At 33.8% G+C, this 23,858-nt stretch overlaps 2 protein-coding genes across 3 annotated transcripts; one reads left to right on the top strand and one right to left on the bottom strand.

The window, feature by feature from the left end:
- Positions 1–1,760: 1,760 nt before the first annotated feature.
- On the top strand, positions 1,761–19,671 carry LOC127945923 (carnitine O-palmitoyltransferase 1, liver isoform). 2 transcript variants are annotated; one of them, XM_052542115.1, is made up of 20 exons: positions 1,761–1,843; positions 1,945–2,006; positions 4,181–4,323; positions 5,510–5,649; positions 6,755–6,926; positions 7,603–7,704; positions 7,792–7,929; positions 9,019–9,096; positions 9,212–9,319; positions 9,943–10,030; positions 11,079–11,274; positions 11,793–11,981; positions 12,135–12,240; positions 13,072–13,188; positions 13,272–13,436; positions 14,687–14,815; positions 15,120–15,275; positions 15,551–15,664; positions 15,755–15,847; positions 16,732–19,671. In XM_052542115.1, exons 3-20 carry the CDS (start codon positions 4,183–4,185, stop codon positions 16,858–16,860), a joined length of 2,361 nt encoding a protein of 786 aa, XP_052398075.1. In that variant the 5' UTR covers positions 1,761–1,843; positions 1,945–2,006; positions 4,181–4,182; the 3' UTR covers positions 16,861–19,671. The 2 variants fall into 2 exon arrangements, with proteins under 2 accessions (XP_052398075.1, XP_052398077.1); XM_052542117.1 differs by having other exon boundaries at positions 1,762–1,843; positions 1,948–2,006.
- On the bottom strand, positions 19,619–22,775 carry LOC127945937 (dynein axonemal assembly factor 3-like). The gene is made up of 12 exons (XM_052542138.1): positions 22,551–22,775; positions 22,284–22,366; positions 22,080–22,192; positions 21,912–22,005; positions 21,585–21,745; positions 21,313–21,489; positions 20,929–21,051; positions 20,717–20,839; positions 20,356–20,575; positions 20,145–20,259; positions 19,971–20,045; positions 19,619–19,872 (listed from the first exon to the last, which is right to left on the bottom strand). The coding sequence occupies exons 2-12, from the start codon at positions 22,363–22,365 to the stop codon at positions 19,734–19,736; spliced, it is 1,422 nt and encodes a 473-aa protein (XP_052398098.1). The 5' UTR covers position 22,366; positions 22,551–22,775; the 3' UTR covers positions 19,619–19,733.
- Positions 22,776–23,858: the final 1,083 nt, after the last annotated feature.

Genomic DNA, 23,858 nt, shown 5'->3' with positions numbered 1-23,858 from the left:
CATAACTTGCTCAGCAATGGATCCTCTACAGTGAATGGGTGCCGTCAGAATGAGATAATTGATGGACTGGAGTGGTGTGGATTACTGTGATTTTATCAACTGTTTGGACTCTCATTCTGATGGCACCCATTCACTGCAGAGTATCCATTGCTGAGCAAGTGGTGTAATGCTGAATTTCTCCAGATCTGTTCTGATGAAGAAACAAACTTGCCTACATCCTGGATGGCTGAGGGTGAGTACATTTTTAGCAATTTTTTTATTTTGAGTTAAACTATTCCTTTAAAATAGGCTACAATGTTTCTTGTGAATTCTGACATTCAGTCTAAAATTACTCTAAAATTACTCTAAAAAAACTTTAAATATTGTCTAAACCAAATTTTTATTTGAAAATTTGACCAAATAGTTGGGTTAGTCCATATTTGACCTAAATTTGGGTTGAACAACCCATTTTAGAGTAATTTTAGACTGAATGTCAGAATTCACAAGAAATATTGTGTGCAATATCAGCAACTAAATGAATATGTGAACACAATAAAACCAAACTTTTTATTATTATTATTATTATTATTATTATTATTTATAAATGTCTGGTTGGGACAAGTTGTGATATGTACATGTTTTGTCATTTTTAATGTTTTAGAATTATTTGACAATTTCACAATTGTTTTGTTTTGAATTCAGTTTTATTTAATGGCAGTTTTCATTATGACAACCATCTATCTGTGATATCTGATATTACACTAGCATTTTAAAACGGATGCGACGTGCAGTTTATCAGAATAAATTAAACAAGACCGAATCTTTTCTTCAGAACTGTGTGTGTTTGAATTGTGCCAAAGGGAAATACTCCATAAAAGCTCTTCATGGAAGTCCAAAAAATACCCAGAGGGCGCTATTATATACAAAAAACACTAGGTCCAGATTAATACAACAGTCTCAGTGATGTACATCTTGACTTCAGTGATTGTGTGAAAGGTGAAACGTGTTCCGTGCTGTCACACAGGTACTCCCTGTTGTGAAATAGGTCAGACGAACAGCTTATGTAAAACAAGAATGGGGGTCGAGGGCCTTGGTGGTCTTTCCTCACTTCTAAGAAAGGAAATTAATCCTATGGATTAACAGTGAAACACAACCAACCTGTGCTATGTCTGATGTAGTAACTTTATTTGTATAAAAAATATGATTGAATTATTCATGAATCATTCAATAATTTGAATTATTTTATTAAAATATTTACAATGTGTAATATAATTAATAATATTTTATGTAAGTATTTTTGTATAGGTTTTTAACATTGAAAACACCGAAACATTTTTTTTTTCTAATGTTGTGTACACGTGAATTTGAGGTGCAAGGAAAGTATTTTTCTCCTTTTCTTATAGATGTTTACATCACTTGGCATTTTAAGAGTCATTATTTTTTAAATATTTGTGAAATTGTTTATAATTGTTTTCAAAATTTTTGGAAACATCAATACTTCAACAGAATGTTAACACATTTAAAAAAGATTGAAGATTCTCCATTGTATCATCTCAGCATCTCAGGCATCCTTATTTAATTGTAAAAGCATACATGCATATATATATATATAGTACAAACCTGTATATGCTCAGTAAACCATCACTGCTGCTTGTTTGGCCGTGATCCTTGATTGACAGCTCTGATGTCCAATCACAGCCAAGCCTCCAACGCTTTGCGCGGCATTCTATCCGCTCATTGGCCAGCTCGCTCCACAGACATGTCATTGCCTCCTGACCAATCGCAGCGCACTTCCGACTCCGAGCCTCTTGTTTCCCGCCCTCTTCGCTGTATCTGTTACATTGTTTCTCAGTTTGTATCAGAGGTATTTCAGTTACGCTTCACACCAGTGAGCACTCAGCATCTATATTGGGGTTATTACGCGCTTATTAGTAATTATTTGTTTATGTTTTTGTTCCTCAAAAGCAGTAGGGGCGAAAGGAGTCCGTCACTTTGTTCCCGTCATCAGTAACATCAGTAAATAGCAGGTAGGGATGTTTATTTCTGATACTAATGCTAATATGAGGCGTGATGATTGATGGATGATGGAAGTATGTGGGATGTTTTATACAGGATACGGTTTTTTTTAGAACTTGTGTGCAAGCATCATCCGTTATTGGCCTTTATCATACTTTAAATACGTTTCCATCTCTATTTTAATGACATTGGACTCCTAGTTTAGCTGCACGCTGTCATCACGATCTTAAAAATCTCCTCACATGCTGATCATGCTGTTTTTTTTTTTTGCCTCTATGTTTGTTTCACCCGCTAGGTTTTTTTTTTCTTTTTTTTTTTAGATTTCTGAAGGTAATTAATGATTAACTATTTTGTTATGCAATAAACCCTATTGATCAAGGTCGGTGGCTTTGTTGGAGGATTAAATTATAATTTAATCGATAAACCTAGCACCTGTTCTTTACGGATTTATATGTCGTGTTAAGCCCTTTATTTTTTTATTGCGTTTTATTAATTATTTATTATTATTGAGTATTATTTTGCTTCTTTATTTCAAATGGACATATTCCAGCGCTTCAGTTCAATATATGTAAATTAATGTAAGTAGTTTTTTTTTTAATTGGGTTAAAGTTCATTCCATTCATTTCTCTGGAGCGCCCTCTTCTGGTCACTGGTGAAAGCGCCTCATTTGCATGTTTAAGCGGTGTCCCGTGGGATGACCATAGACAGGATGACGTGGGATTGCTTTTGCAAACTCGGATAGTGTTTTGAACGTTCTTTCTTTTCAGAACTTTGATTAATGATTAAAGAATTTTGCACTAATTACACACACACTTACACAAACCACACACACACATGCATATACAGTATATACATATATAAAAGACATGTTTTTTCATCAGTTTCATTTTTTTAATTCAGATGTTAATTAATAAAAATACATATTTTAACTCCCAACTGCGAAAATGTTTTAAAAGGCTACTAATTTATTTAAATATTTTATAATTTATTAAATAAATTAGTAGCCTTTAAAAAACATTTTTGCAGGTGGGAGTTAAAATAAGTATTTATATTAATTAATATCTGAATGAAAAAAATTAAACTTATGAAAAAGCATGTCTTGATGTTCTTGACTCAAACTCATGATATTAAAAAATTGCATTCATTAAATCCAAATGGTGTAAAAAAAATTACTTGTTTTATTACAACATACTTATTTTTAGTGTTATTTTCAATGCTCTGTGTGTGTGTTCATGATGTGTGTGTTTGTTCACTACTCACTGCTGTGTGTGTGTGTGTGTGTGTGTGTGTGCACTTTGATGGGTGAAATGCAGAGCACAAATTACGAGTATAGGTCACCACAATTTACCACATGTCCTTTTCTTTCTGTTCCTTTCCTTTTTAACGTTTTTAGATTCATTTGACATTAACAATGCTATGTGTCGTTTGTTCATATGCATTATTTTAATAATTCTTGGACAGTGTAAAGCTTCTTTTACCAAGCCAGTGAACGTCACTGTACATATGAAGATGAATCTTGAAGAATACAGTAACAGTGTTTTGGTTGAGCAGACTGGTAGTCACAAGAAAACACTTTGCTCCTGGTTGCCATAACAACACAGTTGCCATAGATACATCTTGTCTGGATGTAGATGTGATTTTATTTATTATTTTATGCATTTAGCAGAAGCTTTTATCCAAAGCGACTTACAGTGCATTCAGACTAAAAATTTTACCTAACATGTGTTCCCTGGGAATTGAACCCGCAACCATGTGCTACTAACACAATGCTCTACCACTGAGCCACAGGAACACTATATATAAAGTCTAAGTGTCTTTTCTGTCTGAATGAGAAATGAAAGCATGACCAGGCTGGATAAAAGCAGAAAGAAGAAGAGTTATGAAGGAAGTTTCCCTTCAGTTACACAAGCTGGAAACTGACTCTCTGGTAGCTGTCAATCAGTTTTTATAGGCATAAAATTAACCCTTAACAGAAACGTCTGTATCAGAACGCACTGCTCTTGCCTTAATGGATCATAGCTCTGCATGTTGAACTTGTAATGGTTGGTGGATGATGTTCAGTTAAGTGTAAGTGAGATAAAGAGCTGGAATCATGCACTCGAATGCACAAATTACTGTGTTTTTGCTGCAGTGAAATTTGAGCTGCCGTTTTTAAAAGCCTGTGTTTGTTTCACACTCTCTTTAGAAATGGCAGAAGCCCATCAGGCCGTGGCGTTTCAGTTCACGATCACTCCAGAGGGGATCGACCTGCAGCTGTCCCATCAGGCCCTGAGACAGGTCTATCTGTCAGGTGTCCGCTCCTGGAAGAAACGTGTCACACGGCTGAAGGTAAACATGCATTACACACACTAACGGCGTTATAGGTTACATTAAGAGCTATTTGTAATGCATTTAAATTCCTTTATGTGGTGTATTTTATATGATAAATCTGGGACTTGGTTTAAAAGAGCCTGTATTGAAGATTTTGTATTGTAGTATTTTATATCATTTTTTATTTTAGGATCAAATGCACAACTGAACAATAAAATGCACAATAAAGTCTTCATTACAAAAGCAAATCTAATTTTAATTTCATACTTATTTTTGTTTCTGTAATACTAGTGCGTTTAATGTTGATAATGGATCTGTAAAGTTGATTAATAAAAAAAAGTATTTATTTTAGGATAAAATGCACAAATTAACAATAAAATAAACAAAAATATAGTTATTATAAAACCCAATTTCGCTTTTTGATTTTATATTGTCATCCACTAAATCTGTCCGATTTATGTTTGTTTATTTATTTGTTAATTTAATAGTGTGCTTAACTTTGGTAGTGCAATTTTATGTTTGATTATGAAAGCAAGCATTTATTCATTTTATCATAAAATGCACAAATAAACAATAAAATGCACAATCAAATCTTTTTATTGGCTCATTTTTATTTTAATCTGCCCGTTTTGTTTTTGGACATTTAGTAATAGTTTATTTATTTTTCGATAATGCATTTTTATATTTTATAATGAAAACAAACATTCATTTATTCTAGACTAAAATGCACTAACGAACAATAAAATGTAATATATCATTTTGATAATTTGTCGACTAATAAATCTGCCTGTTTAGTTTTTTTTGTGCATGTGGTAATTATTAATGTTGATAATGCATTTCTTTCTTTGTTATTTTACAGCAAAATTCACAAATGACAATAATATGCACAGTAAAATCTTTATTACAAAAGCAAATAGCTTTTTTTATATATATGTATGTAAGTGTGGTTAATGTCAAAAATAGATTTTTTTAATTAGATATAAAAACAAACATTTATTTATTTTAGAATAAAATGCACAAGTGAAATGAAAAACACTAAAATGCATGATATAATATCTATTACAGAAGCAAATAGCTCATTTTGATATCGTGTCACCTACTCGATCTGTTTAATGTTTATTTATTTTTTTTATTTTTTTTATGTCAGTTATTCTCACAGATTCCTGTGTCTTTTGTTTATTCTGTCCATCTTTCTCCTGTACAGAACAACGTGATCACTGGTGTGTATCCCGCCAGCCCGTCCTCATGGCTGTTTGTTGTCATTGCGATCTTGGCCACCATGTACACACGCTCGGACCCTTCCATGGGCCTCATCGCTAAGATCCAAGAACATCTGCCGGTCAGGTAATAGAGGTCACATAACCACAGGGAAATCTGACCCCTTGCTCAGAACTAGCAAAACAAATGAATTATCTGCAGTGTGAACCATGTTAGTGCTTCAAATATGATTGTCATCCTCTTATGTAACTCACCTCGAAACATATTAAAAGTGAACTCATGAAAATGCCTGAGGAGGGTGTGTACTTCCACACACCTTGTTTCAGGAAAAAGCAGAAGAGATGCAGTTTTGTGTCCCTCGTGTGTGTAATAATTAATACATTTAATAATGTTTAGAATAGATGATGCTAACTGTGTGCAACTTATATTAAAAATTATATATATATACTTAAGCAAGGATGCATTAAATTGATGAAAGATGACAGAAAAGATTTATATTTCAAATAAATGCTGTTCTTTTGAACTTACTAGTCATCAGAAAGCAGGTTTTTCAGCAGTGATAACAAGAAATGTTTGTTGAGCAGCAAGTCAGAATATTTCTGAAGATCATGTGACACTGAAGACTGGAGGAATGATGCTGGAAATACAGCTGTGCATCACAGGAATAAATTACATTATATTCAAATAGAAAAGAGTTAATTTAAATGGTAATAATATCTTAAAATATTACAGATCTTACTGGTTTAGGTCAAATAAATGTAGCCTTGGTGAGCAGAAGAATCTTCTTTAAAAAATATTAAAATATCAATCCCAGAGTTTTGAATGTTAATGTACATATTTTTAGATTTAATAAAAAATATATATTTATATGTGTTTTAATAAAAACTATTTAAGTTGTGTCTCTAGTTTGTCAACAAATATTTTTCCCCCTTTTTAAAATAATGATTCACTGACAATATCATACTTTTAAGATGAGAACTTTAGCACATTTTGTTTGTCAGTTGGAGACAATAATAAAATCTATAACCTGATTTTGCATATTAAACAATCATTAAAAAAGTTCGCTGATAGACTATTTCAAATTCTTTTCCATCACTCGTTTCTGATACGATACGTCAAAATGCGCATAAAAACAGGGTGATGGAAACATATCTATTGAGTGTCCTAAGAACTAATAAAACATTTATTAAAGTATTGCATATAGCAGTGTAAATTGTCTCTTTCTCTGTAGTGATTCTCTGAGCATTCAGTGCCGGACGGTGGTTTCTGCCGTCTTGTTCAGCACTCTGCTCTGGTTCTCGCTGATCTTCACCATGAGGCTTTGTCTGAAGCAGTTACTGTCGTATCACGGCTGGATGTTTGAACAGCATGGGAAAGTGTCCAACACCACCAAAATCTGGGCGGTTAGTACAGTCATACGGTCAGACACACCTAACCTACAACCACCCAAACGGTTAATGAAGGCACATATTTACAGCATTGGTGGAGCCAGTGCTCTTTTGTCAGGGTTCGACGGAAGCATGCTATAATTATTTTAATTGTACCTAATTGTCAATGCATATTAACCCTTTAACTATACGGGATGCCTACATGTACTTCACTATATTACAATTAAATCTAATCTAATCTTGACAAACTATATATAATTGCAAAGGTCTAAGACTCCCAAATATATGTTTTACCAATGTTTTTTGTTAAAAAATGATGTAGGAAAAGTAATAGATTAATTTATGACAAGAGTGCACCCTCAAAAATCTTTTATTTTTTTAGTTTTGATCTTTGTTTAAAAAAAAAAAGACTTCTTCGTTGCCTTTTTCTCTATCGCAGAAATTATATATCAACTGACAACTTAAAATCTCAAAATTCATCCTTTAAAACCCATTTTTAAATCAGACATTGCATTACCATGTAAATGGAACATCAACATCATGTTACACAATGTTTTCATTCATGAATTATAAAAATGTATGTTTGGATCATGCACTAAAAGTCTATGTTCAAAAACATGAGTGACACGTTTTAATTAAACTGGATAAGAGAGTATTTTAACATCTGAATCACACTTTACCTTGTTTTCAGGGCATGGTCCGGATCTTCTCAGGCAGACAGCCTCTGTTGTACAGCTACCAGGGGTCTTTGCCCAACCTGCCTGTTCCTGCAGTCAAAGACACTGTTAAGAGGGTGAGATCATCATTATGTCATCATTTTCACCAAAATATATCACTAAAAAAAAAAAAACACATTCCAAGCTGTCTCTCTCATATGTAGTACCTGGAATCTGCACGTCTGTTGATGAGCGATTCTGAATACGAGAGGATGAAGACTCTGGCCAAGGAGTTTGAGAGCAGTCTGGGAAACCGCCTGCAGTGGTACCTCAAACTAAAAGCCTTGTGGGCATCCAACTATGTGAGAGCAAGCAGCAAACCATACACCTTACCTTCACACAATACCTTTCGGTCTTCTAATGCAACCTTAAAAATGCTCTCTTTTTCTTCTGTAATCTCACATTAAACATTCAGGTTGGATCTGACATATAAGGAAAATATAGGATGGAATTTGATTTTATGCAACAGGAATTGATTGTATTGTAAAAAAATAGACAATAAAGGTGAAAGTAAGAAGGATTTGTGATGTGATGAGTAGAAATAATTGCATTATTATTTTATTTTGATGAAGGTTTATGAACATTAATATTTTATTTAGAACAAAGTGTGGAATTTAAAATGTATTATGTATTACATATTAGTTTGAATATGGGCTTTACATAACATTACCATTATTAAATGTTAAGTTCAGTTTGAACATTACATAACAGTACCATTATTAAATATTAAGTCTAATATGTGCGTTACATACCAAATATACCAGAAGTCGTGCACAAAACAGTTGCATTTTAATTAAATTTTAATGAAAGATTACACAACCAAACAGTTCTATTTAATTTTGAATAAATAGTTAATTAGCATAAATTAGGAATTTAGTATTTAAATTAATATTTATAAAATATTAAGTTAAAAATGAGTGTCACATGCCAAATTAAAGTTGATTTGAGGAGAAGATGACATTACATTTTGTTAAAAGAGTCTTAATAAGCAGAGACAAGGAATTTAATATTTATTAAATGTTCAATTTAACATGGCTGTTGCATAGCAAAAAAGTGGGTGTTTAATATGGGCTTTACATAATATTAAAAATCTTAATAATTTTTTTATTTTTATTTTTAGAATAAATAGTGTGCTCATAAGTTGAATTTAATATTAATTTAATATTAATTTAATATTATGTTTAAATTTGTATTGATTTTAATTTATTATTAAAATGATTATTACATTTAATATTAATTTAATAAGACTGCAAATACAGATGGTTTTAATTTCATTTTGACCTGAAAATCATATTTTGGTAGTGGGTTTGAACTGTAGGATGGTACAAAGATTTAGGTTTAATTAAGGTTTAATTTGAGAATTCTTTTTTTCTTATGTCTGCATCTTCAAGGTCAGTGATTGGTGGGAGGAGTATGTCTACCTGAGGGGGCGTGGCCCACTCATGGTCAATAGCAACTACTATGGAATGGTACGGCTCACAGTAAAAACTTTTTCAAATGCATTAAGCAGAAAGTTCTAGTGGTTAAGTGCGTCATATTTTTTTTTTTAATCAAGCCTCTTGAGTGCTTCTCTTTCTTCCTCAGGACTTCCTGTACGTGACACCTACACCGATTCAAGCTGCTAGAGCAGGAAACACACTGCACGCGTGTCTCTTGTACCGCAGGAAACTCAACAGAGAGGAAATCAAACCTGTGAGTCCACATTGCAGTGCTGACAGATGTGATTGTGCGATGGGTGAAACCTCTCATTGCCCCGAGCGATGACAGAGATTGATCACAGAGCTGTTTTTAGCTGTGCATTGAACTTTATTAGGCTATGGATGGGTAAAGGACACTGTGATTGTGTATAGGGTAGACCTGCAGTGTTTTGCATAGTTTTGCAAGAGAACATATAATGGAAAAACGTTTTGTCTTTTGAAAGTTTAGTGTGCATTGGTCAATCTAATGTTATACATCATAAAACGTCATCATGAGTTCAATCTGGTTTTTCATGGCAACTAAACTATTTGCATACTAAGCAGATTAGCATATTTATATATCCAGATTTATATATAATCATGTTTGCAGCTTGGCCTGTTTTGATGATTGAGCTTTTGAACTATGCCATGTGGAGTTTAGGTATTCATTAATGCTCTCAAAGGTACAGTAGCAATAACAGATTAAACCGGTAGTCCAAATAAAATTTGTAGTAAGAATGAATATTATTTTTTAATGCACTGTCCCTTTAATTGTGGGTGAAGGAGGTTTTAAAATACTTAGGAAAACTAATTTTTGGTTCAAGTTACATTGACTAACGGTATACCTCTGTCTTTTAGAGTCGTGTGCCGGTTTTAAATGTGCCTTTGTGTGCTGCTCAATGTGAGAGGATCTTCAACACCACACGCATTCCAGGAGAAGAGACTGGTAAGGCTAGATTTTTTTTAATGGTTTTGAAATCAGTCTCTTATGTTCACCCATTTGTTTGTTTAAAAATACAGTAAGAACAGCAATGTCATGGAATATTATTTCAGTTTTAAACAACTGTTGTTTATTTGAATATATGTTAAAATAATTTAATTTATTTTACACATGAAAGTAATTTATTCATGTGAATTTTTCAGCATCATTACTCCAGTCTTCATCTTCATTCTGATTTCCTTAAGAAATCATTTTAATATGCTGATAGGAAACATTTCTTATTATTATCAGTGTTAATAATGTTAATTAATCAGTGCTTCATATTTTTGTGGAATCAACCATTTTAATTTGTTGATTAATAAAAAGATTAAAAGAAAAGCATTTATTTGAAATAGAAACCTTGTTTAACATTATGACTGCCTTTACTGTCACTTATCAATTTAATGCATTGCTGATCAATAAAAATATGATTCTTTTACATATATAATTATTTAGATATAGATATATAGCTATTTATAATTACTTAAGACAACTAGAATTATATATATATATATATATATATATATATATATATGTGTGTGTGTGTGTGTGTGTGTGTGTTTGTGTGTGAGTGTGTATGTGTGTGTGTGTAACAAATATACATAAAAAAGGCATCTTATAAATAAACACACACACACATATATATATATTTTAACACCTATTTGTTCTTCTCTTTAAACAGTTTAATCTTTCAGCTTTTCGTCTACCAGATTTCCTCATACTTTCTAGGATGTAAAGATATTTGACATTAGTCTATTTCCTGTAAGGGTCAAAAGTACAAACACGTCTTTCTGTATAAACTCACACAGACAAACATACCCACCCCGGACAGGTCTTGTGTGTACCGTACACACATACTGACCCAGATACACAGTAGGATGTGTCCTCGTCTCTGAGAATCTTCTGATCTACTTTTTGGTCCATTTGCTGATGCTTGAAAAGCACATAATACATGACGCATGTGGGCAAACCGTGAGAACCTGCTTGTATTTACTAGTCTTCTGTGTGTTTTTAGACTCCCTGATCCACTGGCAGGACAGCGAGTATGTGGCGGTGTTCCACCGAGGACGTTATTTCCGCCTGTGGCTGTACCACGCCGGTCGCTTGCTGTCTCCCAGAGAGATCGAGCACCAGATTCAGCATATCCTGGACGACCCGTCGCCCCCAGTGCCCGGAGAGGCCAAACTGGCAGCCCTGACCGCAGGGGACAGGTAGTGTCTGCCGACGCTCTTTAAATTCACTCGAATTTATCATTTGTTTTTCAAAGCAGCATCTGTATTATTATTGCTCATATTTAGCATTATTTAGTGATTTACACAACCTTAACCAAAGTTAATCTGTTAATCTTTGCAGGTTGTATTTATTAATAACGTAATTATTCATAACAGTTTATTTATCTGTCAATCATATATATACAGTCCTTATATATGTGTGTGCAAATATGTTAAAAACAAAAATGTTATGTATTTTAGTATCCTTGAGAGTATCCTTGTTTTTTTAAATCTTGTAATTTTAAAGCTTTAGTAATTTAGTTGTGTTTTTGTCTTTTTATGATATAAAAGACAAAAAATATTAAATATAACAACCCCTTATTTTGGTTTTTCACATACAGTTTTTCACTGATATAAAACATAAAACATTATAAAATCCAATTTTTTACAATTGAGTTTTGATTCTTTCTTTATATTCTTGCTATGAATGCTCAGATGTTTTGAACTTCATTTCCCAGAATCCCTTGGGCCCAGGCCAGGAAGGAGTTCTTCAGCTCAGGAGTGAATAAGAGATCTCTGGACTGCATTGAGAAAGCAGCATTCTTCGTTGCCCTGGATGATGACGAACAAGGCATGATGGGAGATGATCCTGCCGGCAATTTGGATCGCTACGCCAAGTCCCTCCTGCACGGCAAGTGCTACGACAGGTGAGATGTTTGTCCAGTTTCATCCATCAGTTATGTTACAAAGATGCTAAATGTAATCTGAACTGTAAATAGAATAAATTGTGTCATACACAGTGAGACATGATCGTCTCTGTCTTTACTATGGCACTGTTCTACACTGTGTTTGTGTTTCAGGTGGTTTGATAAGTCGTTCACTGTGGTGGTGTATAAGAATGGGAAGAACGGCCTCAATGCTGAACACTCCTGGGCAGACGCACCTATAATGGCTCACGTGTGGGAGGTGAGACACTGAAGATAATGTGTTTAGATAATAATGAAGTATACTATCAGATAAACTAAATAATGCTGCTGGTGTTTCACACAGGATGCATTCATTGTATTAAGCATAAGATGCCATAATCTAGTTTTAATTCAGTCATTCTTATGTAATACGGATTGCAGTGAAAACAATAATCAGGTAGTTATGTTGTTAATGTAATGGTTGATATAAAAAATTCTGTTCTATTTTGTCTAAAAAAACAACAACAGTAAAAATTAATTGATCATTTTAAATCCTGTAAGTGAATTCAGGCTTCACAACTTTATAATGTGCAGTATGAAAATGTATATTAATTTACAATTTGGCTAAAGATTACATTTAACTGCATTTTAAACATATTTATGTTTTAGATGATGGTAAATGTAATCTAAATGTAAAAATAAAGGAAACAATGCACTATCAACCCATTTTTTAAATAAATAAACAATATAAAAAATATTTTGAATTAGCTTTTATTTTTATATGTTGAGATTCTTTTTATTTTTTATTTTTTATTTTATTTTAGGTTTTTTATGTTTGTTTTAATTTTAGTCATTTACTTTATTTGCTAAGGCAACACTCTTGTTTACATTTTTTAAAAGTGTGTTTTCATTTTTATATTTGATTTTATTTCATCTTAAGTTCAGATGAATATTTTAGCTGTTTTAGTTAACATCTGTTTGGTTAAGCTACCCATTTATGCTTACTTAAAACGTTCACTATTCGTTTGCTGACTTGCATTGTTATTCAGTTAATGCCATCTAGTTGTCGTTATTATGTTCTCTTATGCCGCTGTCTCTCTGTCTTTCTCAGTATGTGATGACGACCGATTGTTTCCAGCTGGGTTATAATGAAGAAGGTCACTGTAAAGGAGACGTGGCCTCCTCCCTTCCTCCACCTACTAGATTAAGCTGGGACATACCTGTAGCGGTACAAACACACCGTCACACCTTCTCATGTTTACAGACAGGACGTATACATTGAATAATACATCTTCCTGTTTGTGTATTTAGTGTCAGGAGCGTATCGAACGCTCTCTCGCTGTGGCACAGACACTAGCCGATGACGTAGACTTTCATGTGTTGCCAATTCAAGACTTTGGCAAAGGTGCCATCAAAAAGTGTAAAATCAGCCCGGATGCCTTCATTCAGATTGCTCTACAGTTGGCCTATTATAGGGTAAGACTTCACCCACACAAAACCACAAGTTGTGTACCTCCAATTCACACTAGCAGAAAATATAGACTTATGGTATCTATGAATCTATTTCACAAACTGTTTTGCTTCACAAACACTGTGGCACAATATGTTTTGTTTGTATTTTTTCATTACTAGATTAATTGTTTTATCATTTAATGTAGTTATCTTGACTTTTTTATATTACTTACACATATGACTTTTATATCTGTATTATATTATGATATATTTAAATAAAAATACATATAACATATTACATATTGAAACATGTTAAAAACATATGGGGGGGGTTGTTTTTTTTTTTTTTTGACAAAATGAGATTTAAGACAAATTATAATTTGAAAATATATCCTTTTCATTACTGTTTGGACAAAATTCTGAAAATGTATTTTGTAAAATTTAAATATTTAATTTTAAATCAAACTCCAAATCAAATTATAGATAACACAAATAAATATCTTCATATAAATAAACTAAGGCCTGAGCCCTTTCCATTCAGTTAGTGGCAAACACCGTATTCATGATCCAAACATGCTGCATTTTCCAAACTTAATTGCATGTTGAATCATGTTAGAAACATGTTAGAAGGATATTAAAAAAAGTTAACAACATGTTAGCAATAATAAAACTTTTTGGAAACATACTAAACATGTTAAAACTGTTCTAAAACATGTTAAAACAGTTGGTAGCAACATTTTAAAACATGTAAGAAGCATTTTAAAACATGTTAGCAATGCTTTGAAACATGTCAGAAACACACTAAACATGTTAGCACCAGGCCAACAATATATTAAGACATGTTAGGAAAATACTTAACATGCTAGTAAAATGTTAAGCATGTTAGAAGCATGCTACAAAGTTAACAACATGCTAACAATTATAAAACATGTTGGAAAAATACTAATCATGTTAGAAACATGTTAAACTTGTTAGCAACATGCTATCAATATGTTAAAACATGTTAGAATCGTGTTAGAAGTTAGAAACATGCCAGTAACATGCTGACAGAAATTAATACATAAAATAGGCTAGCAATTGCTTAGCATTACTCTAACAAATATACAAACCCCAAGAAGCAACCTAGCAACTACATAGCAACCACCTGCCAACACATTAGCAACCACCCAGAACACTCTTAACAATTTTATGTAGTTATATTGTATTAAAATATAAACTTGACTGAATAATTAAACAATAACATTCTTCTGCTCTCATTCCTAACTCACCTCCAGAATCGAGGCTCGTTCACTCTGACCTATGAAGCGTCTATGACGCGTCTGTTTCGCGAGGGCCGGACTGAGACGGTGCGTTCCTGCACCAGTGAGAGCTGCACCTTCGTCAGAGCTCTGGAGGACGGAGAGGTAACACATATGCTAATATATAAACTTACTGATGAAGAACAGTTCCAGTACACACATGCATTTAACGTTCAGTTTAATCACCATGAGTGATGCAGGTTATGATGATAGTCATAAAAATGCATTTAAATTCTGTTTTTTTTTTTTATTATGAACTAATAGAATAATTTAAGTTCTTTTATTTTGCGTTTGATTACTTTATTTCTCACTGTGTTGCTACACTGTGAATCATTTAAGAAAAGTAAATTCACAAATCTAGCACAAATTAAAAAAAAGTGCATATGTAAGCATCTCTCTCTGTCTGTAGAGTAAAGAAGTGTGTCAGCATCTCTTCCGTACTGCGGCTGAGAAACACCAGCAAATGTACAGGATGGCAATGACAGGAGGAGGAATAGACAGACACTTGTTCTGCCTCTACATTGTGTCCAAATACCTGGGAGAGGAGTCGCCTTTCCTTAAAGAGGTGTGTAACTCAGGGAAGGGCTCAGAAGCAGAACAAGGAAGTTTTAACTGTATTTTGCATGCGTGTCATAAGTGAATGAAACAATGTGCAAAAGAAAATTTCCTCATTCTTTCCCACATTTAGAACAATTTTTTGCATTGTGATTCTGCATTCCTTTCAGTTCTCATTACCATAAGGCAAAAATATCATTCTTGTTACTGAAATAATGGTTAAATAATAATATAATTATAAAAAATGTCATGATGTAATATTAAACGTGTGTGTGTTTTCTTCAGGTGCTTTCAGAAACATGGCGCCTCTCCACCAGTCAGACTCCTCTTCAGCAGGTGGAGCTGTTTGATTTCGTTAACCACCCTGACTACACCACCTGCGGTGGAGGATTTGGCCCGGTCAGAAATATTCATGCATATTCACAAATTTATTCTTTGTCTGTGTGTGTGTGCATTAAATTCATTAAATCATTTGTGTGCTCTTGGCAGGTTGCAGATGACGGTTATGGTGTGTCTTACATCATCATCGGAGAAAACATGATCAACTTGCACATTTCCTGCAAACATTCTTGTCCTCAGACTGTTAGTACACTGTGCTTTCATTAGCAATTTTCTGAAACCATTAAAAATTGACTTGCAAATTAATTTATAAAATGTCTTTCTGAAGTTAGGATCTACACTAAACTATTTTTGTAAATTGAAATTAAGTTGAAATAAATAAAAAAAAATTTTATATGATAAACTTAAACTTAAATGAAAAAGTTGAAATATTTTCTTGGCAGTTAACTGAAACTGGTATTAAAATTGTATAACATATAGCAACAAAATTACTAAACCTTAAACAAAAATAAAAATGAAATCTGAAAATATAAAAATAAAATCTAATTTAAAATATTGACAAATATAAATAATAGCATAAGTCTACTGATAGAAGCAAGAAAAAGTTTAAATGCAAAGTGTATTTAACAAAGAACATTTTAAATTACTAACTCAAAACTAAAACTGCAATAAAAATAGCTTATATATAGCTTATATATATACACAAGTCCGACTCTCTAACCATTAGGCCATGACTGCCCCTAAAATGAAAATCCTGTCATCATTTACTTACCCTCAAGTTCTTCCAAACCAGTATGAATTTCATTCTTCTGTTGAAAACACACACAAAAAAAGATATTTGGTAACCAAACAGTTGCCAGTAGCCATTGACTTTCATAGTATTTTTTTTCCATACTTTTAAAGTCAATGGCTACCAGCATCTGCTTGGTTACCAACATTCATTCAATACATACAGGCTTTGAACAACATGAGGGTGTCTAAATGAGGAATAAAATTCAATTTTTCGGTGAAAGATCCCTTTAAGACAAATATAACATTTATGGCTTTCTTTATCGTGCTACACCTGGTTACGAAAGTGTTTGATGAAAATTATGCTAATTTGTGTCTATTTTCTTTCTGGATTGTAGGACTCTCACAAGTTTGGAGCTGATATCAAGAAGGCTTTGATGGATCTCCTGGAGCTGATGTCACCAGAGAAACCAGACCCGTCCAAAGCTGAGCAGAACCACACGAAGAACAGAAAAAAAGACCTGTAGAGGTTGAACAGATCACCCATGACGGTCAGAAGACATGAGGTTGAATATAACAAGGAAATAGCGTGTTTGTGTGTATGTGTGTTCGGTTGAATGCACGTTTGTTATTATATGCAAATCTGCATTGATACATTCCATGTTTGTTGTACAAATCGATGCCATGAAGCCATGAACAACATATAATGTAAAAATGGTGGAAGCTGCTTCGTCTTAAAATGCATTAGTTAGTAAAAATGTATAAGAGGATTAAGAGCAAGAGATAGTTTAATAGGGGAAAACCTTGTGTGTTTTCCAGTAGGACCAGTCCATTTATATTTAGTTTGGTCCTCATTTTTTAATAATGAAGAATCAAAATTATTAGCATACATCACCAGCAGGGTGATGGGAGTCTAATGGTTAATGATCTGACCAGTAATGGTTGTAGGTTCATTGCACTTAAGCTTGACCGAGGATCGAAGTAATGCATCACCTCTGTACCTTTTGATGAAGGCACTTCACTGCTCTTACAGCACAGTACATCACATTCACATAGAAACTCCCCATCTGAACTGCTCAGTTTAAGGTGTAATAATAACTGGAGCCTGGACTAAAATCCAGTGTCAGTTTACTTGAATCCCAGAGCAGAAGTATAAGATTTCAGTGACTAATGACTCAGAATATTACATGTGACTGCAGTTTTTATGTGATTATCCAGATACATTGATATGTTGATCTCACTATTAAGTCTAATTTTAAGTTGTTGTTTTTTTTAAGTAAAAGTCCTTTTTTTTTTTTTTTTTTTTTTTACACAAGGAAGAGTTAAGATAAAATAACTTAATAACAATTTACAATTAATTTAGCAAATTTAAGAATGCGTAATAGGTCTAAAGAAAGTGATGTCTGAGAAGGAACACATTTGTTAATATCTCAGGTGTTTCAAATGCACGGTTTAACTTCAAAGAAAAATCAAGGCCAGTTAATTGCAAATAGTTCCTGTTTACTTTACAAAGACATGTTTCCTTAACAAAGCTAGGTATGTGATACAAAATCTGATATGGTTTTAATTTTAAAAGATGTACTTGGAATTAAATCATATGGTTAACCTTCTAATGAACTAATTAGACTGCCAGAATGCTTTCAAAGCTAAATGTGGTCATGATTTTTTATATATTCAATAATAATAATACTAAACCCTTTAATAAATATTCCACGTAAATTCTATTTTCAAAAAAGTAGAGAAGTGTTAAGCTTTATTTAAAGGAATATTTCACCCCAAAATGAAGATTTGCTAAAAAATGTACTTGTCGTTCAAGAGTTTGTTTCTTCATCAGATTTGAAGAAATGTAGCATTACATCTCTTGCTCAGCAAGGGATGCTCTGCACTGAATGGGTGCCGTCAGAAAAAAAGTCCAAACAGCTGATTAACATCAAAATAATCCTGAAGTAATCAACTTGACTGCAAAAACTGTGTTTGTAATGAACAAACTGATCATTAAGATGTTTTTCACTTAAAACTGGAGTTCATAATCCATAATATTTGCTTTATCCAGTGAAAATTTTGTCTGAATCAGAAGAGAAATATGCACAAATCAAAGCACTGTTTACAAGACAAAAACAGTTCTAAATAAATATGTTGTTATGGATTATGGACTCGTATTTTGGCCAGAAGTGACAGTTTAAAGTTAAACTGCCTGAATGATAGATTTGCTTTTTACAAACACACATCCTTTAGCTTCACAAGACCTTAACTGATTGACTGGATTGGTGTGGATTACTGTGTGGACTCTCATTTTGACGGCACCCATTTACTGCACAGGATCCATTGGGGAACAAGAGATGTACAGTTAATTTCTGATGAAGAAACGAACTTAATCTACATTTTGGTTGGTATTTCAGTAAATTTTCATTTTTGGGGAAACTATTCATTTAAATTACTGACAGAATAATGAAAAGAAAACAAGAGGTATTATAATATGAATAAAATAGACCGATTAGAGTTGAGAGGCAGGATATATTCCTGTAACTAACTATACTACTATAACCACTTTGATTGAACAATTGCTGCATTAGACACAACATCAAAACTATTACACTTTGCATAGGACAAGAAGGTGAATTAATGAGACGCTCATCAACATCAGAAATGTACAATCACTGTACAGTCTGCATTAAAGCTGTTTTTCACCAGGATGTCACTTGGCCGGACTGAGAGCAAGGGCTTCTAGACATCCTTGAAGTTTTTCTGTTTTGTCCTTGCAATCTGTTGGCAGCTCTACTCTTTATTGTGTCTGTACGCCCTCATATTAGCCATTTAAAACAATATAAAGTTGCCTTTCAAGTGCACAAGACCCATTTGCACAACTAGATATGTCATTGTGGAAATATTATATATATGTATCTATATCAAAAAGTTCTTGTCTTTTTTCTGTACTGCATAACACTGCTTACACTGTTTGAGTTTTAACCTTACTGAAGAATTGTATTGTTGTTGTTATATTATTATTATTATTGTCAGTATTCCAATGATTAACTTGAAACTGAGAACAGTAGCAATGCAAGCGTTTGTGTAGTGCTGATATTAGTCTGGAGCAGCAGTGTTTTACAGTACCTCATCTTTCTGATGAATGTTGAATCATCCAGCGATCGATCTCTCTTTCCTCCCGGGACAGTACTGCATTCTGTTTCTCTGACTTTCTTCGGTTTCAGACTATCTGTACACTGCTTTACACTTTCTCTCTTACCCTGGAAATCTGTCATTCCTTGACATTTTGTATGAGAATGAAAAGGTAGAGACAACAGGTCATTTTTTTTTTTAATTAAAACTGTTCAAGCACAGACGTGTTGGTGGTTTTATTATAATGATGTTAGATGGTATAATATCTCAGTGTCAGAGTCCTTCAGTTTTGTTTCCGTGTGAATACTGCATATACATCACTGCTCTGGTAATGCGTTTCTGTGAATCCCGATTCTTCAGCGATCTCCTTCACTTTGTCAGCAAAACCTGTCACTTGCTCTTTTGAAAGGTCCAACAGGAAGCTGAACAAGAAAAACAGAGATTGTGAACATTTAATGGAGATTTGCTTATTAAGTGTGTGTAAAAATGTTGACAAGAGAACAAATGATGATGGACTCACTTTGCTAACTCTATTATTAGAGATGCATCAGGCGCTGTGATCTCCCTCAGAAAAGAATCCAGCTGATGAACCATACTGAGAAAACACACAGAGATCGTGTTATTCTGTATGTCTGCAGATATTTTTGACAAACCCAGACACGGTTTCTGTAAGATGCATATAAACCGGCTTCACCTGGCTGAACAGTAGATGGTGTTAAACAGGTTCCTGTATTTATTTTTGAGAGGAAGTTTGCTGAGCGAGTCTGGAGACAGAAATTTCACTTTCACTCCATTCACATTGAGCAAATCTGCAAAAACACACAGAAACAAATATATTGTTATAACAACTGCAAACTGTTTAGTGGCTTTTAGTATATTAAATATTTGATATAAGACAATGTTACCAAGCACTTGTGTCTGTTGTTCTGGATGTTGCTCAGGTTTTGTGTGAGTTTGAGAGGCACATGGATCATTCTGTGTCTTCTCTTCTGTTAGGAGACTGTTTGTGGATTGACAACAGGAACTTGAAGGGTTTGGTTCATTTTCATTCAGTAAAGAGCTCCCTCTAGTGGAAAGAGATTCAAATAACGCAAGGACGTTCACTTCTGAAATATCCTGAGCTGTCTGAGAGAGAGAAAGGTTGCCAGAGAAAGGGGAAATCATGATGCAAATATTACTGCAATTCGATATAAATTAATGTCTTCTACTTTTTATGAGGTTTTCATCTGTGACTTTGACTGGGAGGTAATGAACTAATTCTTTCACCTTCACATGCTGGTTGTTCTGTTTCTTCAGCAGATCTTTGTTTTCTGTCTCTATGCCGAAGGACAGATATGGACTTGAGACGATGTCGCCCCAATAGCCTCTAACAGCGACCCGATCTCCTCTCTGGTACAAACACAGAGATTTACAGTTGCATGACCATCTATCATGGGCCACACAAAAACAATATTATAGCAAAAAGTCAATCTACTCACATGATTGAACACTCGTGTGGAGAGCAGACTCTGATTGGCTGTTTGGTAGAGCCCCTCCCTCATCTCAAAAGCTACACCGCTTTCTCTCCATTTCACATACTGATGTTTGCTAATGACACCACACTGAGACAGAAAAATCAATGATACTAAAATAATACTGCAATGAGATTGGTGTCACTTTATAGATGGAAATGCTATGAATAATTATTTGCAATTTAGGTGCTAGTAATTCAAAATTTAATTTTAAAAACTTAAAATATTGCCTGAAATATGTCTATTTGCAAGATGTCTGTAAAATTGTAACAAGAGTTTATTATACACTGCTCTGATTGGTTGTCAGGAGTACAGGTGTATAATAGTGTCTCATCTGGTACTGGTACATACGCCGCTCTGGTGCAGTTTCAGAGTGAGATCCCAGTCGAAACAGCCCTGGCGAGAGTCGTAACGTGTCCCCAGGTGCTGCCGAACACGGGCATCCCAGACCTTACGGAAACTTGCTGGAACTGACGGCGGCCGTTCCCACAATTTAAAGATCCGTACCAACTCATCTCTCTCCTTAAACTGATGAAACAGCAGATGAGTCGATATTACTGAGCTGAGTTTGGTTAAGACATACAGCTATACATGCAGATAAAACTGATGAATGTATGCTGGACCTTTAGAAGGCTTGTATCAAGGCAAGGATGGGTATCCGAGTCAGAAAACAGAGTGTTTGTGATAGACAGAGAGAGCTGAGATGCGGCGTGTTTCAACGTTTCTTCCGTCTCTTTGCGAATCTCAGAGTTTCCAAACACCTCCAGAAACACTTCTGTCTTCTCTGAAAAATACATCACGAAGCGTTGTAAAACAGTACAAGCATTTATATTTTTGCACCTTTGGAATATCGAATTTATAACTTATATATTTGATTTATATCATTTATATTTATATACAATTAATCATTTTAAAAGTACTTATCATTATGTATATTTTAAGGTACATACTGTGTAAACTCATGTTCTCAGGGGTCAGAAGTGATACATAAAGTAGTACTAGCTGTCTGGCAACCACCTCCATGCTGTTCTCAATCACCCAAACCTGCAACCAACCACACACTTCATCATTAACACGTCTGATTTCGGACAGATGCTCTGTGTAACAGAATCCCTCACATGTAGTGTGTCCGAGTCTGTCAGTCCAGTGATGGTCTTCAGGATGTGTCTGGGATCTGCGCTGCCCACCAGCAAAATATTCAGCTCTCCATGAGGCCTCTCTCTGTGTGTGTCTGTAAGTGTTACATAATAATGAGAATCCAAAAACTTTCATAGATATTCACTGTGTTTAGTGAGAAGCTGTTAGTCTGTTTTGAAGGTTACCTGAGCTCAGGAGGTCTCGCGATGGTCCGAATCCCCACCAGGTCACACATCCCGCTCCCTCAACAGTCCGACCCGCGCTCATTCTTCATTAACAGATAGAAATTGTAAATTAGGATGGTGTCTGAGTTCGACTAGCGTTATAAAATAACATCACACTCTTCCTATCCCGTTTTCAGGGGAGTTTTGCAGTTTGGTTAGCTAGCAGCAGGCTTAGCTTTTATATCGTAGCAATATTTAGGTAACGACAAGAGGAAAAAACGTTCTTACGTGTACAAAGTATGAAGTATATTGATGCGCACAAGTATCTGTAGCCGTATATATAACAGATACGTAGCAAAGTGAAAATAATCTTCTGTGAAACTCACACCACTCGCTTCTCGTGACGTTTGCAGAAGCTAAAGTTTGGAAAGCGGTTGCTTAGCAACAAGGAGCGTGCGATAGATGTGTTGAGTATACGTCATAGACTATAAAGTATCTATGCGCGCGACATCTAGATATATTTTAGATTTAACTTTTTTTTTCTTACAAACAAACGTGCCAGAGTAATTTAAAATGTATAATTATTACCAAAAAATATTATTATTTTATTTAGCATAACTCGTTTCTAAGGTGACTGTTGTGAAGTATTCAGTAAAAACTAAGGTCAGCTCCAATCTAAAGACGCTTTTAAATGCATTTCATTTATATTATGGAGTTTAATGCATAGTTAACTAAATCTAAAAATGTATTATCATATTTATTGGTTTGTGTGTCAACGGGATGCAAGTAAAAATTATAATAAAAAATAAACAACATTAATTAATTAACATTGGATATTCAATCTAATGATATTTTTACAGAAATCTTTGGTGACTGAAGGTGAAACAGCGTTCAAGGAAATGAATCTCACTTGTTCAGTTCTTACTGAAACTTAGAGAAATCTCACCTGACCAGATGACGAAGTGTTCAGGGAAAAACATTTGTCGCTGCGACAAGGAAGGTAAGCACGTTTACTTATTTAAGCAATTTACATTATACATGTTTAATATAAAAATCTGATCGTATGTAAGTTGAATTATAACCACACTATGAATGTGTCTCAAACATTAGTGTGGTTATAATTCATAGGTTGCTTGTCTCATCTGAAGTCAGAGTTTACACCTCTAAGGCATCTTAAACTAAAATCTTTAAAACACCTTGGTTATTTTTTATTTATTTATTTTTTCTACATAGCGTTGGAAAATAGTTTTTTGGATGTATGAACTGCATGTAATTGTATTTATTGATTTAAATGATTTTGTTTAATGTAGCACAATATCTTTATTTCTTTATTATTAGTATTATTATTATTTACAAAGGCCATATATTACCAGTAAAGGAGCAAGTGCCTTTCATTTTATTATGTATAATTTCTAAAACAGTCTATTTTATCCATGCTGAGCAATATAGTTATATTTAAAGTATATGCTTTTAGAGGTTTGAATTAAATTGATTTACTGCTCATCAACTTAAGATATCTCATAAGGAGTGTTAAACATCATCAAAGATGTGAGGACATATTCATGGACACATTCATGTTGTCATAGTTTGTTTTCT

Source organism: Carassius gibelio, chromosome A24 (assembly GCF_023724105.1).
Source record: "Carassius gibelio isolate Cgi1373 ecotype wild population from Czech Republic chromosome A24, carGib1.2-hapl.c, whole genome shotgun sequence".
NCBI lineage: Eukaryota > Metazoa > Chordata > Actinopteri > Cypriniformes > Cyprinidae > Carassius > Carassius gibelio.
This window is presented reverse-complemented; position numbering and strand designations above follow the sequence as displayed.